The sequence below is a fragment of the Hesperophylax consimilis genome, chromosome 3 (assembly GCF_061612785.1).
Source record: "Hesperophylax consimilis isolate HC1 chromosome 3, BYU_Hcon_1.0, whole genome shotgun sequence".
Lineage (NCBI taxonomy): Eukaryota > Metazoa > Arthropoda > Insecta > Trichoptera > Limnephilidae > Hesperophylax > Hesperophylax consimilis.
Window position 1 is genome coordinate 31,825,779 of NC_142838.1, and position 19,189 is coordinate 31,844,967.

General features: G+C 36.7%; 1 protein-coding gene across 1 annotated transcript in view; it reads left to right on the forward strand.

The window, feature by feature from the left end:
• MESR6 (misexpression suppressor of ras 6) overlaps positions 1 to 17,974 on the forward strand; it is a 100,039-nt gene extending 82,065 nt beyond the window's left edge. Inside the window, exons 2-3 of the mRNA XM_089651059.1 lie at positions 14,409 to 15,352; positions 17,357 to 17,974. Of these exons, the coding sequence (XP_089507185.1) occupies positions 14,525 to 15,352; positions 17,357 to 17,695 (1,167 nt within the window). The 5' untranslated portion in view covers positions 14,409 to 14,524 and the 3' untranslated portion in view covers positions 17,696 to 17,974. The remainder of the gene's footprint in view (positions 1 to 14,408; positions 15,353 to 17,356) is intronic.
• The last annotated feature ends 1,215 nt before the right edge of the window (positions 17,975 to 19,189 follow it).

The following is a 19,189-nucleotide window of genomic DNA, read 5'->3' on the forward strand; positions in this document are numbered from 1 at the left end:
GGATCGAGCTCGACCCTCCCAAGGTCGAAAACTTTTTTTTTTCTTTAGAGTCCCAATCTTAACAACATATATCAAAATCGCTACTACCTAACCTTTTGCAAGGTAAAACTCCCCACTGACTGGACTACATGAAAAATCACGGGTTTTTATGAATTCTTGACAAATCAGTTTCAATTTAGAAAATTACCATTAAAATAATTTTCAGTTAAAATATTTTTTTATAGGTAGGTACCATAGACATATGAATATTAGTAGACCTGCCCTAAGTGATTAAAAGCGTATTATCCCCACTCCCCATACCGGTTCCATTGAGCCGGCTGGGCTCGCGTACGGCCTCAAGTGATATTTGAAAACGTGACGTCATCATTCTTGTGCGAACTATGGTCGAGGCATCATCGGTTCATTTTACGAAATAACACGGCAAAATGTTTACTTGTACTATGAAAACTGGTAAAAATAGATGCGAAAAAAGAGAATAAACCCAATTGTCGTATTACATTCCATATATAAGCATTATTTTATTTTATTTTAAGCATATTCACATCGTATAATATGAATCAGTTGTTACTATCACATCGAGAAACGTCTGGACGCGAAACACAAAGCTGGTTGGTTGCTGGGAAGTAAATTATGAACATTTATAAAAGTGTCTTAACTAAATACTCTGAAACTAACTACGACTCTGAATATAGAAGCTGCCTTACTTTGCCGAATTTGGACTTCGCAAATTTGTTCATAACGTGGCGAGTAATTTGCGCTCCCATGTAAAAATGTCTATTCATTCAAAGCAGATTTTACTTTTAAGAAGTAAATGGTGATATTATAATGCGAGATGCCTATTTACTGTCAGATTGATTTATTGACGAATCACAGTCATCTTCACTCCCTTCGTTCTTCAACAGTTGATTTTACCCCTCGCCTTTATCTTCTCGTCTATTAATTCCTATGTCTGTGGTAGGTACATACTTAAACGATTGTCCGAATTCTTCATACAACCAGTTCCAATTTTTAAAATGTCACCCTTCAAAGCAAATTTGAGTTTTATCTAGAATCCAGACAGAACCGAAATTAGTATTTTTTAATTAATTAGTACCTAACATTTATTTAATCATTCCATCTTTGAATTCATGGTAAATATGTTATATGATAATTAATTATGATAACTATTTATTTTATTTTTATTTTTTTAAGTATAACGTGTTTGGTAGAAAAGGTTCGGGATCATCAAAATCCCGTTGGAGTATCTACCTGCTTTCCACTTATTTCTTGATCACCTGAATACGCTTGTTTGATAGGACGTATTGCTGCAAGAAGAAAATGAGTGTTGCTGATTTATTAAAATCCTGTTGGAAAGGTGATAGCAGACCATTTCTTAATAAACCATTAGTACTTTCATAATAATTCAGCTGCGTTTATCTTGTTACTATATATTAGAATTTCTATGAACACCTGTTCCTATATCGCTTTAGTACATATGTGTTTTTCTGACAGTTTATTAGGAAACCTGTCAATTCATTCATTAAAGTTATGCAGTCCCGTTTTTAACAGGAATACCATTAAGTTGCCTCCGTGTGGCGACACATATTGAGGTGTGGTCTACATATTTGGAGTAAATAATATGTCCCAAAGAGCCTCCTCATTAGGTTTTTCCAGCACAAAGGGTCCACTTAAGTTTCAATCGCTGGTGCTGTGTAAATAATGACAATAAGGGCCGGCTGTTGTCACCCGATGATTATCTTTCTTATAATATTGTAGATATTGCCTTTGTGTGGCCACTGGCTATCATTATCAATGTAAGTGCGCGGAAAATCTATTAGAATGATATATAATAACCCTTCACTTAATTCAGTCAATTTGAGCGTATATAAAGCAGTATGGAAACACGACAATTCAACTATGTTTTAGTTTGAAAAGTCCTTGAAAACAATCTGACTTTAGAGGAAAGTGCAAAGTTTTTTCACTGTTGGAAGGGAATTTCAGAATATCATACTCATTTCGGTTCTCTTTGATGTGCGTTGTTATTCCTGTGTGAAATCTGGTTCAAGGAATTCAAGTGTCATTTTTAAAATTGGAATTAATTGTGAAAACAATTTTGACACGCGATAAAGTAAGGTACCTACCTACGATATAATATTTTAACAGAAAATTATTATAATTGCCTTTTCAAAAATTTGAATTATGAAATCCCGTGATTTCTCTCGGGTCTGCCCTTATTTACGGTGCAAGTACCTTTGATGTATATCTAATCACTTTGTGTAATACATAAATAAATTAAGTCTCTATCTACCAACTAATTTTGTGATCAATAATACTGTTTAACTTAATATCGATACCATCTCGATCACCGTCACCAATGCGGGCACGTGCCCAGTGAGTGCCTAAAAATGTGAACTGGGAAAACAGTTATTATTTTTATAATTAAATAGCTTTTTTTTAAATAAAGAGATATTCATTTTTTTCTTCGTGTTCCTGGTGAAGAACTCTGCTATTGAAAGTGTTAAGGCGAAGCATAATGCCAAATCACTATTTTGATTAATCTTCATAACGAATTTATGTGCATTATGAATACCAAAAATATGCTTTAGATAAATTGAAGGTTTTCCTATCGTTTCGCTTGAGTAGAAGACAAATAAAAAAAAAAAAATACTCAATAAAAAATATAAATGTAAACAACTAAAAAAATATTGTTTCAATAGAAATGTATGAACGTATAAAGGAAACAACGTTAAAAAATACAATATTATAGCTAAGATTATCTGTAACAGTTTCACTTGATTAACTTTTTTTGCTTTCTTATAAAATTATTTACAAAATAAATAAAAACAAGTTTTGTGCTTGAAATCGAACGTTTCTAGACTCCGCTTGTCAAGCGATTTTATTGCCTATAACCTACAATAGACATATTTTTGGCTTGTAGCTTCCTCTTAACCAATCACCGAAATAATGGTGATTTGATACCTAAATGTTTGCCATTAAAAGTAATATTTGAACCCCTAAAAGTTGCAGTAATTTAAAGGATCTCAAAAAAATTTTTTTTAGCTAACTGGGTCATTCAAACGTAATCATAAAATAAATCATAATCCTTCATCATCTAATAGATATTGAGTTGCCAATTGCCATCAGCAGTAACATATCAGTACCGATACACGGGTTATTGGTACCTACCTATTATAAAAACATATTTTATGTCCTGATTATGAAGTAACAAGGAAAAATGCTGTCCAAACATTTGTGCTCATAAAGAATTATATAATGGTATAGAAGTTATCGCTTTCTGGTGTTAATTTTTATTTTTTATATGGTTATCTACTAAAGAATACAACTATGCTTCCTTATTTTATAAACAATTCTCAATAATATATTCTCGTTTAGACAACATTGAGGTAATTATTATTTTATTCTATTTTAGTACCTACTGCATTATCATAGTGTGTTTTATTATGGTGAATTAACGTAATGCCATCATGCAACCTGTTCAATAGTTGTAAGTGCTTGTAAACGAAGCTACTGCAACTGAATCATTCTTTATATTACGTAGTACTATATGGGTTGATTGTTTTCGGTGTACTGTGAACCGTAAAGAGGAAATACTGCACGGAAAAAAATTACTGATATAAAATATTGTTAATTTACTAAAAATCTGGTCAAATTATTCGTATTCCTGTTAACGGAACTGCAGACCTTTATCTTATGAATTGACAGGTTTCCTAACAAACTGTCTGTAAAACATGAGTATGTTATTAAGATGTAAGAATGCGTGTTTATAAAAATTTTAATATTGTCACATATCATTAATATATTTATCAAGAAAAGCATAGCTGCATGAAAACGTCTTCCGATATATTGTGGACTAATATTTTACTAGGAAATGGATTGCAATCACGTTTATAACAGGATTTCAATAAATCAGCCATACTTTTTTTCCGTGTGCTTGTATACTATTCCTAGAAGAAACGTCATTACATACGGGGTATATCAGGTTGCATGTCAAGGCTAGCTACGACACGTGTCGGAACGTCATTATTTTATTACAAGTGTCAATTTCTATAAAAATCCAGTGCTTTTGCTGACATGGGGAGTATGCCGGGACGGCGTTCCGATACTTTCAACTTTTCCAAGGTCATTTTAAAAAATATTTATGTATTTTTATATTTGGCTTTAAATACCGTTCCTTTATTACATGCATTTGAACGCAGGTTTTCATAGATTCACTAAAAGAAGAGCTTCGTGAATAATAAAACAGTTTCAACACTTGTGTCTCAGTTGAATCACCTTTGAGATTTTTCGTTCCTTTACTCTTTAGTTCACGTTGATCTGTTGTTGTATTGATGTTAACAGGTTATAGAATACTGGGCCCTCAATCTCCAGTATTCTATCGAGGATAGGGATCTGGTATTATCTCTATTAAAAGTCGTAGATTCTGATATACGGAGGTTGTTTTAATCGTAATATAATATACTGACAATACAAGTAACAAGTGGCCTAAAGGCCGTCTAGCGAGAGAATGACTTCGCGCCAGCCGACGATGTCATACAAGGCCTGTAGTAGCGTTCGGTTATCTTCGGTAGAGCCCGAAGCTAAACGAGCGCAAACACCAAACACTACACCTTCCCTCCTTCAATTCTGAAGCTACTTACAAACCAACATAAATATTTCACATATATATAAATCACAACATAGATATTCATTTTATATTACATTTGGTTTTAACAATGATTCTTAAAGATAGACAACTTAGAAATTTAAAATATTAAGCACCAAACACGATTAAATCATCAATTGAAGTTATTACATTTGCTAACAAATAATCCTAAGACTAATAACCGCGGTGCCTGGGTCAAGTTGCCCCGTTTCCTCTGGAAGATGTAGGTGTCTCGCGTCTTGGCCGCAATCTCCCCGACCATGGTCTCTGTTGCCGGGCCTGTGTCTGCTCCGACACCACCTCCTCTGCCGCCAACCTGAAATCAGGAGGAAAACCAGTGAATCCACGCAATAAGGTTGAAGTCTCTAACTCATGAGGCTCATTCCTCGAAATTTCAGACGCGGGATGCTGTGCACTATTGCCATCTTCCTTCCGGCTCTCTGACACTTCCCTCATTTGATCAACATGTCTCTTCCATGTCACATCTGTGTTCCCTATCTTAATAATATAAACTTTTTTACCTAGCTTCCTAGAGACTACTCCCTTAGCCCAAACTACTTTATTATCCTGACGATAATCTATTGTTAAACACTTTTGTCCAACTTTAAAAACCCTGGTTTTAACCCCTTTGTAAAACTTAACCTGATCAGATTGAGCTTTAGAAATGTTAACGTTTGCTTGCTTGACTTTTTCCGAAAACTCATCACCATTTTTCACTGGAATTAAATTGTCGAAACTAGAACGCAGCCTCCTTCCTAATAACAATACCGCTGGTTCAATACCTGTCGAGCAATGCAAAGAATTTCTATAGTCCATTAAAAAATTTAATAACTTGACATTAAAATTTAGTGGGAATTTACCGTTTACTAACAGTTTCTTGAGGAACGTTTTCGAAGTTTTAACAGCGTTTTCCGCCAATCCGTTTGACTGGGGGTGTTTCACAGGAGAAGTCATAAGTTTAATATTGTTCTCCTTTAAGAACCCTCTAAATTCCTCACTTGTAAAAACTGAGCCATTGTCAGACACAATTAAGTCAGGGTTGCCAAAATTAGAAAAAATTTTCCTCAATTCCAAAATCGTATGAGTTGAATCTGCCTTCTGTACTTCAATACAGTCCAACCATTTCGAGAATGAGTCACAAACCACGAGGAACATCTTCCCCGCTAAAGGCCCACAGAAATCTACGTGTACCCTACTCCAAGCTTTACCTGGATTTGGCCAAACCGCCCATTGACTTTTTGGTGCTGACTGTTTTGACAACGCACAATCTGAACATGATTGAACGACTTCCTCCAAGTCTTTGTTCAGAGCTGTCCACCAAAAATATGCTCTAGCTATTCCCTTCATTTTAACAATACCAAAATGTGACCTGTGTAATGAATCTAACACTTGCTTTTGGAGAGAAAAAGGTATAACTATTCTGTGTTGCAAAAACAAACAATCTCCTACGATAGAAAGTTCGTTCCTTTTTAGCCAATATTTCCATATACTGCTGTCACGATTTACTCGCTTGGGCCAGCCCTGCCGCAAATACCTAAATACCAGCTGTAATTCGCTGTCCGCTGCGGTGGCTACCACAACTGCTTGAAAATTTACATGCTCACAATTTTCAATAAAACAGATTTTGTCCTTGATTGATGAAACCGAATTATTCATCACAGGAACTATCTTCAGATTAAAAATCTCCATAAAATCCCTACCCACTATCAATTCCGTGCCATTAACCACAACAGTAAATAATAAATTATTTTTAAGATTATTGTATTCCACGGTAAAACAGGCACTGCCTACAAGATTAAGTGGTTTGCCATCGTATCCTGATAAAGTACGCTTATCTGGTGACAATGTTACATTTCTAAAATAACGATTGAAAATAAAATCCGGCATGACCGACATGCTTGCCCCTGAATCAATCATAGCAGCACATTTCACTTCGTTAATTACCACATTAGCCCTAAACGGATTAATGTATGAAATACTATTATTCTGGGATTGTTCAAAAATCGGATTAACCTTGTTATTCCTACAAAATTTCTTCAAATGCCCTACCTTGTGACAATTAAAACATTTTGCGTTCTTGAATTTACAATATTTTTCTACATGATATTCACCGCAAATCGTACATTTTTTATTCCTCGGTTCGGGGCTCTTTGAACGAGATAACCTTGAAAAACCTTGAGTTTCTCCCAAACGCGACGAATGTCTCCCGGGCGAATTTGAACGAATCGAAATGGCGTTCACATCCGAATTCTCTGCGGAAAATTCAGATTTAATTTCCGGAACCAGATTGTCTAAAACTGAAACCGTTATTGCTAACTCTTCCATCTTGTTAAATGTTAATTTAGTTCCCTCTAGAAAAATTTTCTCCTTAGCCCGGCCTGGTAAAATACCGATTGCAAAGGCATCCGCTAAGCTTTCTGGCAAGCGCGTTCCAAATTCGCAAAAAGAAGATAAACCCCTTAGACGGACCGCGAAATCTCTAACCGATTCCCCATGCGATTGCTTGGCTTGATAAAATTTTTCTCGTTCCCTGAATACCGATCGCGGTCTGGAACAATGTTTCTCAATTAATTCTATTAACTGATCGAATGCCACGTCTGTAACTTTAGCAGGGAAACATAAGTTGATCAACAGAGTTAATGTCTCCGCTTCCAGAAGATTCAGCAAATAAGCGCGTTTCTGTGAAGCATCTAACTTAGTCGTTTTAATGTCATCACGAATTAGAAGGAACTGTTCTAACCTCAAGCGGAATAGACTCCAATCTCCATTAACGTGGGAGAACCTGGAAATTCCGCCCGATTCCATGATTGCAACGACAACAACACAAAAAGAAAACCCACCCGGCAACAATAACACCTTCCAGAAACAAACAAGAAACAAGACAACCTGACTCCAGGAACCGGCGCCGATGCAGTCCAGCGCCCAGCCGCTTCCCGGAATTCGAAATCTTCTTCTTCTGTAAAACTTGTCTGGTCTTTGTTACCCAGGGCCACCGATCTGGTCTTTGTTACCCAGGACCACCGATCTGGTCTTTGTTACCCAGGACCACGTGGTTATTTATTCTTCGCTGGATTCTTCGTCTGGTCTTTGTTACCCAGAACCACGAAATTATTGATTCTTCGCTGGATTCTTCGTCTGGTCTTTGTTACCCAGAGCCACGTTATTTACTTCCAATTGTCCTTATTATGCCCAGTTTATCTCCATTTATTGTCACCTCGACAATAAAATCCCGGAGATTTTTTTCGCAAGTCACTGGTGTGAAATAATCCGACTTGCCGGCAATCCGAAAAACTGTTTCCGTATACTCCTTTTTAAGCTGCGCCACTGTAACGTATTGATGTTAACAGGTTATAGAATACTGGGCCCTCAATCTCCAGTATTCTATCGAGGATAGGGATCTGGTATTATCTCTATTAAAAGTCGTAGATTCTGATATACGGAGGTTGTTTTAATCGTAATATAATATACTGACAATACAAGTAACAAGTGGCCTAAAGGCCGTCTAGCGAGAGAATGACTTCGCGCCAGCCGACGATGTCATACAAGGCCTGTAGTAGCGTTCGGTTATCTTCGGTAGAGCCCGAAGCTAAACGAGCGCAAACACCAAACACTACAGTTTTTTTCAATAAAAAAATCACTGAATAAACCTACGTAATTCCAATTTCATCTCTTGAAGCGCTTGAAGCCCAATGCGCCCCCTTTGTTCTATGCTCCAATAGCTACAGTAAAGTTGTCGAATTGGTAAGCTCCCTCTATTTACTTTCTTCCTATTAGTCGAACATGATGGAATCTATTTTCAATACATTCTGTTTGTTATTTGCATTTACTTACTAGTGACACGTTGGACTTATTGACATATCGTTTCCGGCAACACGGCATGGCAAACTGTTATTATTTATTATTCACCGAATTGTTTGGCAACAGAATTACAATAATGCAAAATATATCTACAGCTGTTTGAATGTGTTCATTGTAAAGGATTTAATAAGGGTGCATTATTCCGTATCTGGTAGTTTTCTATCGGCTTTATTTAAATCTAGGCTCACTACCCATTTTCAATAGCTATATGAAGCAATAGCCAAACGCACATTTCTATATCTGCCGGTACACTCATTGATAGAATAATCTTGGTCATTGATATTTATTATGCATCTATAGGTTCATACATAGTTACAAACTTTGTAGTTCAACTTTGTACCTACCCAACGTACTACCCTAAATACGAGTATTATACACGAGAAATTCTCTAAATGAAAAGTGAAAACCCTATCAAACTCCGTTGGATTGTTTAGAAGAACTGAGCGCACAAACAGACAGACGAGGATATGTACTTTGTTTTATACTATTTAGAGATACCAATTTATTGTAACGATTACGAATTTACTAAAAGTTTATCAGGAAAAGGCCAGTAATCCCGTTTTTAGATCATTATGATCTGGGATGTTCTGGAACGTTGTGGAATGCTCTCGAATGTTCTGGACTGTTCTAGATATCTGCTATATCTTCAAAAAACGCCCTTCGTTTTTTTTAAATTAATTTTAGTTGAATTTCATTTCGTAGTATTATTATTAATTTTTACAATTTTTTTTATAAACCTTATTTAGTTGCAGAACTTTAATAACATTATTTTTTTTAAATATGTATAATATTAATTAACACCCCATCGGGCATAATAAATGTTTGTTGATTACAAATTCCGCAACAAACCATTCATGTTTATCTATATTCTGTGTAATACCTAATCCGGCATTACAAAAGTTTGATTAATACTAACATGCTTAACAATAATCATTTCATATTTATTTTACTAACATCAACAAAGTTACTACATATTGTTCCGCTACTACTTTCATAGTACCTTAAGTACCTATCAGGTACTCTTATTTTTATATATTATTTATTGAACAACTATGACTTGAACGTACAAAAACTCTCAACAATTACTTGTATTGTACCTGCTTATATCTCGTACTCGGCCTATTATGTTATGTAACATACACTCATTATTGTACTTCTGAACAGCTTACCTTTAACATTGTATACATGTAAAAGTTCTCATGGCGTGAATGAATAAATAAGTAAATAAATAAATGGAGTTCTACAAATTATTACTCACAATAATGATATATTATTTATTTACGTTACGCAATCTTTTAATCGATTTAGCATCAAGTATTTTGTTCCTGGGTATCTAGTTTTGTTGAAATGTCGGTAACTTGTCATCGTTCCCGAACGTGACTGTAGATCACCAACGAACAAAGAACGGTTCGAAACGACTAAGTTTTCTTAATTAATTAACATACGCTTTGGACGTAGACACCACAAATACCAGGCAATAAAACCGTTCAACGCATTTACAATCTTTCACTCGATACAAAGATGATGGAAACGAATAAGGCAATATTATAACAATTTACTAGAGATGTGCCGATTATGACTTTCGCCGACTAGCCGACTAGCCGATTAGTCGGTTGTAATAAGACCGACTAGTCGGCAAAGCCGATTACGGTTTGAAGCAGAAGCTTTAGTCTTCTTACATCATAATTTACCCTTAATTAAAAAATATAAGTAAGTTATAAAAAATATAAGGAGTTTATGATATTTTTGGTTGTCACAATTGTGACTTTGATTTGATTAGATTATGTAGGTATGGTTATAAGAAATATGTTTTTTTTCATTTTTTTTTTGTTTTTATCAAACAGTTCATGTTTAGAATTTTTGGATATATATATAATATATACATATATTACTGTGCATCTTGTACATACAATCTTGCTTTAATACATATAACTGAGTTTGTTAATTTAAAAAATCTACTTTTTATTTTAATAATAAGAAATACTTATAAATGTTCATTGAAGATAAGAAGATATTATGTTGTTTTTTATGTTAATTAGGATAGGTACTAATTTTGTTCAATAAATGTCATTATTATGTTTTCTTTACAAGCAAGTAATTTTAAAAACTGATTACCAAAGGAAATATTGCTTTACATTTTTTAATGTATAAGACTGATTATAAAATAAAAAATAAAATAATATATAATCAAGGTTTTTATTTCATGTAGTTCCCCGCATTCATATTATTGAGAAATACATACAACGTAAGAAGCCGGATAGTCGGCGCTCTTTGCCGATTAGTCGCCGACTAATCGACGACTACAATAGTGGCCGGATAGTCGGCTTTACCGACTAGTCGGAACATCTCTACAATTTACCATTTCAATTCACACTTCATTATATACAGCGTACTTCATAATATTTTCCGATTTATTTTGTTCATTACCGCCTTTTATTTCATCTTATTTCATCTTAGTTTTATTTAAATGTATTATTTCATATTCTTGAATTTTATTAAATTGTAAAATGGGGTCCTCAGCACGGGTAAATCACCCAGTGAGGCCCACACTATCAAATAACGTTTTAAAATATGTAAAGTTGTTGTATCAAATTAAAATAAATAAGAAATTTTTACGTTAGCGATCTGCGGTCGAGCTCGAGAACGACGAAAAATTATCGACATCATCGATAAATCCCTTACGAATATATTGACTGTTCTAAATACCCTGTACCTAGCTTCTACGGCTACCTACTACCTACATAGTAGACACAGGCAGGTTTATTTACAGCAGTGAATCGATTCAGTCTGATTCACATATTCTTATGATTTTGATTCTTTGTATTCATTCATTTAATTCACAAAAAAAAACAAAAATATGATAAAGGTGGATTTTCAAACATATAAATCGATAGAAAAATGCATTTATATTATGCTAGAATAGCAAAATTTAAGATTTTTTGCGTTGTATAGTTAAGGTCTACGATTATATCTTAACATAAACAGTTTGTTTGTTTGTTTGTTTCTCCCCTAATGTTTTACTAATTTTATTTTATTTATTTAACTTAAAATAGTTACACTTCATGTGGTCTAATATGAACATACAAGTTTTGATTTATTGAGAGCGTTTTAATGGAAATATATAATACTCAGTACTTTATATTAATAGATTTTTGTATAATATATATTTATACGCCTAAAAGGGCTTTTATATAAAAGTGATACACGATACAGTGTACATAGAAAATATCTGTATTATATAGGAAATAGTAACAGAATGTAGATGTAATCCATTTTAGTAGTCACTAAATAGATCTATGCATACACAAATATAGAACTGTGATTACAAGTATAATGAGAATATGATGAAAAAAAATAACAAATTTACATGAAACAATCATAGTAAAACGTAACAGTAACATAAAATAGAACGATAATATGTAACTATGTAAATAGTAAAATAACAACTAATTTAATGTTTGCAATGAAGCGACCTCGCACATCTACTCGAGATCTACCTCTAAAAGTAGGTAGGTACGTATCATAATAAAAAAAAAAACAATATACCTAATTATGATCAATGTGTCCACGCATACACAACAGGTTTGAAATCGGAATGTGTCGCCCGATAAAAATACTAACTAACCATCACGCCGTTTCCCCAGGGGTAGGCAGAGGGAACGGACCGCCAAACTACTGGGTCTTGACACGCACTCCTTGCCTCATTCACATACTCTTCTATTATTCTGACTCTTGACATGGCCGGACTCAAGTATGTCGCCCGATTATGTAAAGAAATTGACAGCTTGGCTTGTGCAAGAAAGAAGGGACCCCTGGAACTGCCGAAAGGCATTGAGGCATGAATTCTAGCAGTGACATGACTAAATCACGATCTGCTTATCTGGTAACTTCATTGAAACAGACTGGGATAGAACCTTGGACGTCACAACTGAAAAAGACAAAAACGTTTTGATTCCTTGAATGAGAGACTGAAACTAAGCGTTCTAGATAGACTCGGTACTGACCGACGTAGAACTTGTGACCTAGGACGGACCTCTAAGAATACAACGTCACAACTGAATACGGAATAAATTTATTAATTTCTTGAATAAGTGAGATATAGACTGCGAAAGAGACGCGTTGCGCAGTCGCTTGGGCTGGGGAATAAAGGTGAACCCGGTTTTTATGAATCACGGCGTGGGATACTACTATACGTGATGGTGTCCTGCACAATAACTCCGGCAACTTCACTCTGCACCGCCCATAATATCTGCGCGCATATTATCCAGAATAATTTAATGGATAGCTACTTTCAAAATTATAATATTTGAATACTTACGAAACATTATAAAATTTAAACCGTTTACAGTAAACATCATTCTTACCTTAATATAATATTATACATCGAAATAATTTTACCGTAAAAAAATAAAAAAAATATATAATTATGTCGCCGTTAAAAGAATCTTAGGATGTAAGGGTAAAGAACGAAGAATCAATTCTGTTTGAAATTGAGAATCAGATCGAGTGTGTCACAAGATTGACTATTAATTTAATTCATTCATTCAATTTTGCCCAAATCTACTACAGACTGCAGAGTACAGACGCCCTTGAAGCTTAAACTCTCCTTCCGAGTAGTGACGAGCGCGACGTGAACCTTTTGCGAAAATACCTTGTTTTCCCAAGTCTGTTTTCGAGTAAACACGAGTTTCCACGAACCCTTTGATTGTGCCAATTTTATTTTCTATCTTTCCCCGATAAGTTTTAGAATCGATAAATAGGGGTGAAATGATATAATGTCAACATTTTTTACAGAAAACCCGAATACCTAACAAGAGTGCTTGCCTACTCTTTGTTTTGTAAAAATTTGTTGGTAAATTATTCTAACATCATCAAAAGTGATTTTCCTGGTTCCTCTTCTGATAGTGATAATGTGATTATGACACGTCAGGCACGCGGCGTTAATATGACTTGAAATTTAGGGAAACTTTTTGTTTAATAAAATAAAATACTTTTTTGTTTTAAAACCACGATATTTATTAATTTAAGAACCGACCGGTTTCGCTTTACTTAAGCATCATCAGGGTACAAATTAATACTACAATAAAACTTTTTGTTTTTCACCGGATGATGCTAGTTTTGACGAATTCTTACTAGCCATTGAATATCATTAAATTTAGTGCTTACTGTTTAGACTTCAATACCTCGACTGTTACGGAGAAGTCTTTGCACCGGCAAGGTTGTAGTGTGCTCCTCGCTCCAGACTTCTAAAACATTCTTAGATTCTTGTGACGTCAGACTGAGCGTGTGTGTGTGCTTGTGCTAAATTTGACCGCCTTCCTGCGGCGCCCCCTATCCTTAGAGTAATAATATATTATTACTCTAAGCCCCTATCTCCCATCGATTTCTCCAGACCTCTAGAAGGTTCTGCAATGCGGAATGCGCGCAGCCGACTGCACCCGCTAGACTCACGGGGTAGGTACGAGTACATCGCACATACCGGACTTCGCACGCCCGCGCTGCGCCACGAAGAGTGATGGTGTGACGGTGTCGAGAGCGACCACCCCGAGTAGCGGGGGCTGTCCTGGCTTAGCTTTACGCGCCTGACTTCTGCTTTCCTTTCTGCAAGCTCGCCGGATCGGGAAGTCAAGGTGCTTCTTTAACCCCGGCCTGAACGGCGCGGAATGCAGCTGTATGGGGCTTTGAATGCAATTTTACCGTTCATTGAATGCATTCTTTGATATATTGAGTTAACGTGATGTATGTTCGTATGTACATACATACGAACGAATGCATAATCCAATCCTCGATGGAACTTTCAGTATACTGAATGTTTTCTGTTAGTGATGTTTATTACCGTTTATTTAATCTGCGCAATTAATGATTAAACTTAGTGTTACAATAATTGTTTTTTTTTCCTTTGTTACAGATTAATCGCTACCATTCATAGATAATAAAGCATTATAGAAGGATCTTATCATGTATTTAGGGTGAATTCAGGCGTATGCTATATAATCAGAAATTATACCGAGAAAACTTGTCATAATGGAAGAGGATGATGTTCCCATACCCCTCAAGAAGTACAAAAAGATCCCAGTGTTTGTTGTTGAGGACCATAACGACGTGCTGCCCTTCATATACCGCTGTATCGGCTCCAAACACTTGCCAGTTTACAACAATACCATCATCCACTTCGACTCTCACCCTGACCTCCTCGTTTCTAGGGAACTGTCCGCTGAAACCGTCGGCAAGAAGTATGACCTATTTGATTCCTTAAGCATAGAAAACTGGATTCTTCCCGCAGCGTACGCTGGACACCTGACTAGAGTAGTTTGGGTCAAGCCTCCCTGGGCCAATCAGATGGAAAAGGGAACTAGACACTTTACGATCGGCAGAAACTCCGAAGGAAAAATACGACTAGATAGTTTAGAATCATACTTCTTGTCCGATGGTTTGTATTGTCCCGCTGATAAGTTAGATAATAGGAAAGACGTTACGCTATCCGTACATACTTTAGGAATATACGAAGAAGATGAAGACGAAGAAGTGGAAGAATCAAACACAGCCAAGAGGGTAGTGGAAAGCATCGTGGAAGGTTTAAAGACTTTGCAAGAATACATTTTAGACGTGGATTTAGACTTCTTCAGTACGATGAACCCGTTCAAGAATCTATATGAAAAGAGTGACCTGTACGAGAGGCTGAAGGAGCTGTATAACTTCTCGCTGCCGGACGTGCCCTCCGAGTCCGGGCTGGTGGAGCTGGCGGGACGCAGGGAGCAACAACTGGCGCGCCTCAAAGCTCTGTTCCAGCACCTTGAGGAACACCGGAGCCTCGGAGACTGGTCAGGGGAGAGAGACCATGTGTACAGGGAGGTGAGAACTTTTCGCTTTCTCTTTTATAATACCTTCAGTGTGTAAGCTTTATTTGACAAAATATATCAAATACTTGCCCATTATTTTGAAGCCGTGTCATTCACCTCAAATGTAGTCATATTATAGTTATTTGTCATGTTTGAATGAGAAGAATTCCCTCCTTCCAAATTCCTAAACTTATTCAAGTGATCAGTTCTTCCAGGTTTTAAACGATTATTTCATAGAGTTGTTCAAATGTTGACACAATTGTCACAATACACACATTTACAGCGCCCTTGAGGTGTTTTTGCACAAAAACGGCGCTATACAAGTCATCCAAGTATTATTATTATTATTGTGTGTACCTGTCACTCGTACTACACAATGATGGATTTAATCCACATCATTAGTTTGGTTTTTTCCAGCTACTCTTTACACATTTTCTAACAATCCTAGGTGTATACCTCCTCACTTCGCACAAAACATAATACTGTATTCTTATTATTAAGTAGTGTGCCTTTAGGTATATATCGGCTCACTCTTCGCCACTCGCAACCGTCCGTGCTACTTTATTACCAATCAACCTGTCATTCCATCCCAAGCCAGGCAATAGTTTTTTTTAATTTTTTTATTCCACTTTGGTTCAATGGTTTGCATACCAAGTTTCTATTTTTAGCTCTGTTTTTATGACTGCTATAACTTTTTAAGCTATAAATTCTAATAATTCCTATTTTTGTAGTTCAAGTTTAATAACATGAATTGATTCGCAACATTCTAATGTTTGATGTATTTTTTTTCCATAAAACTTTATTTGATCGATGATATTATTATTGAAATAAAGTCCAGTGTACGGTTAAAAAATGTATTTCAAGGCTATTGCGGAAGAAAGTGTCAACACAATTTAAAAAATATGTATAGTGTTAATCATTTTACACGGAAAATACCCTGGAACTTGTGGATGAAAATAAACAAGCAAAAAATTATTAACGCCCTATTGAGCTTTTACAATAATTAATAGAAAATATAATAAATAAAAATAATAATTACATAGAAGTCTTGATAAAAATACCTTTTTAATGCCTTCCATTCTACTAATATTTTTTAGTATCGTATTTCAGTTACTTTCATGAATTATTATAGCCTGAACCCCAATAATAGTTACAGAATCTATACAAAATCTAAGTCGTTCAATTTTTGACTTTCAGTAAACCACGTAAATACCGGTTTTGGCCCACAGCAACTTCCTACACGGAGAGAAATGGATTTTTGCCCTCACGATAAATTAACAGGCCTTATTAATAATGCATCAATTAAAGAATGTATTATCGATTTGCCTTGTGCCCTTGATAATGACGATGCAAATAATTTGTAATCCAAAAATATTCGGATTTTCAGAAACACGTGTTGCGACATCATGAGCGGTCGGTGGCTGAGTTGACATCGCGTTTGGGTCGCACCCAGGCGTAGTGTGTTCAATTCCTCGACTGGCTAAGTCCTCCATTACAACACAAGCAACATTTTCCGCTTACTGTGGTGGTAGGGAGATTTTCAAATATTGTTAGGTTATTCGTAATTCGTGTCTTTCTTTAAAAATACTAAAAATATATTCGTAATTTACTAAAAGTTCACCATGAAACCTGTTAATTCATTTGTAAGGCCTGCAATCCCATTTTAACCGGAATTACCAATAGGCAATAGTAATTTGTCTCCGTTTATGATTTTTTAATTTCAATGAAAACGTTACTCATGGTGTTCGATAGTCCGGTGGATAGAACGCTTGACTAGCGGTCGGTGAAGTTGATTCACATCACTAGTTCGATACTAGCAGGTAACCGACTTATGCCTGTGTTAGACCACGCTTTACTCTCATGGCTTGCCTATTTCAGCATATCGATCGCCTAGCGATATGCCGAAATAGGACAAACCACGAGAGAATTACGCAAGTGTGTCAACTCTATTACTCCGTTTTCAACACAAGTAGAAAGGTCTGAACTGTATAGTTGTTATTATTGTTGTTTTACACAGGTTTGTGAACTGTTCCGTTCCGTCCGTCGCCACTACCCCGACAAGGAAGTAGACTGGCTGTTGGTGCACGACGCTGGCTGCACGTGCGACGACACGGAGCTGCCCCACCACGTGTCGGACCCCCGCGCCTTGGAGGCCTCCATCCGGGGCCCCTTCCGCCTCTTCCTGGAGTCCTTGCCCCTGCCCCCCACCGCCATCACCATCTCCAGGTCCTCCAAGGACGACTACTGCCCCCCAGAGCAGGTAGAGGACATTCAGACCATGGTGTTGATGCACTTGAAGGATGTTTTCAATACAGACAGCCCTATCCTACACTATCTCATGGATGATGACGATTAAAATAAGTTAATTAATGAAGAAGTGATTATTAAAAACACAATATTTACGATTTTGGAGGTAAAACGACACATGAAAAAAATACTCGCCCTACTGATAAATATCATATTGAGTAAATATTTATTTTTTAATCACTTTATTTTTTATACTATTTTTCTTGAATAAGCATCAAACCTGGTTTTTCGTAAAAGATCTATGTATATCAAAATTTAAATTTCCTTGGAATTATTGGTAATAATTACAGATAAAATACTGGGTAGGAAAAAAATTATAAAATATCATACATTTTTATATTCCAATTATTTCTAATGTTTTTTATTTATTTATTTGTAAGATATTCACCACCTTTTTCCCAATATCCCCATCTCCTCTTCTCGCAAACGTCGAGAGCGCCAATCAGGAAGTGTTATGGGTACGCATAGATCTCACCGGAATCGTTCCGGTGAGATCTATGCGTAGAATATATGCGTGCCTATATCGCTCACCAAACCGTTGAAATGCCAAACCAGACACTGTTGAGTTGTTTAAATACCTGAGCAACACCGTAGACATTCTCTTGCCCCGATACCCATCGGCCGAGTGTGGTTCTGGGTGACTTCAGTGTTCATAATGAACAATGGCTGAAGTTCTCGGGCCAACAAGCTGGGCTGGTAGATCGGCGGAATCCTATGCTCTTATCCACGGATAAAACCAACTCGCAGAATCTCCAAACAGAATACCTGAGTACCTGACTTCCCATCACATCGAGCCAACTTGATCGATCTGTTTCTTACCAGTGAGCCACTCGGGTTACGGCGCCTTTCCGATCCTCCGACCACTGCCTGATTACCACCTTTGCCCCATCCTCCACGAACAGACAACCCGATAATCATGTAAAGAGGAAGTTATGGCACTATAGAGCAGCAAAATGGGATGGCATGCGGTCATTCTTCAGCGCCTTTCCTTGGAGCCGACAGATCTTTGTAAAGGGCGATAGTCCAAGCAAGTTCCTAAAGCAGGGTACTCACCAAGAGTGTAGCACCGTGTAACGTGTAACGTAACTGATACTGTATCAATCTGCAAGTGGGTACGGCTCGTCCACGGTAACCGCGTATCCAACTACGAGCTCCCGGATCCGCCTTTAGTGCTCGCAGTGTGATCGCAGTGAATCCGCCGTCGGCGGCTCGCTGCGATCACACTGCGCTCCACCCGCGAGCGGCTCGCAGTAGGCTTGCGCCTACGTACTCACTTGATACAGTATCAGTTACGTTACACGGCTAGATGAGTACCCTGCTTAAGGGGGACCGCTACGATCCTTCCATTTCCGCCCTCTAGCCATCACTTCTATACTCACGGGTGGTTGACAGGGTGGTCAAATTACAAGTTGCTGACATACCTCGAGAATAACAACATCCTAAGCGATCGGCAATATGGATTTCGTCAAAACCGATCGTGGCTGCAAACCTTCGGCTTGGATATCTCCAAAGCTTTTGATAGGTTCTGGTACCGGGCGCTTGT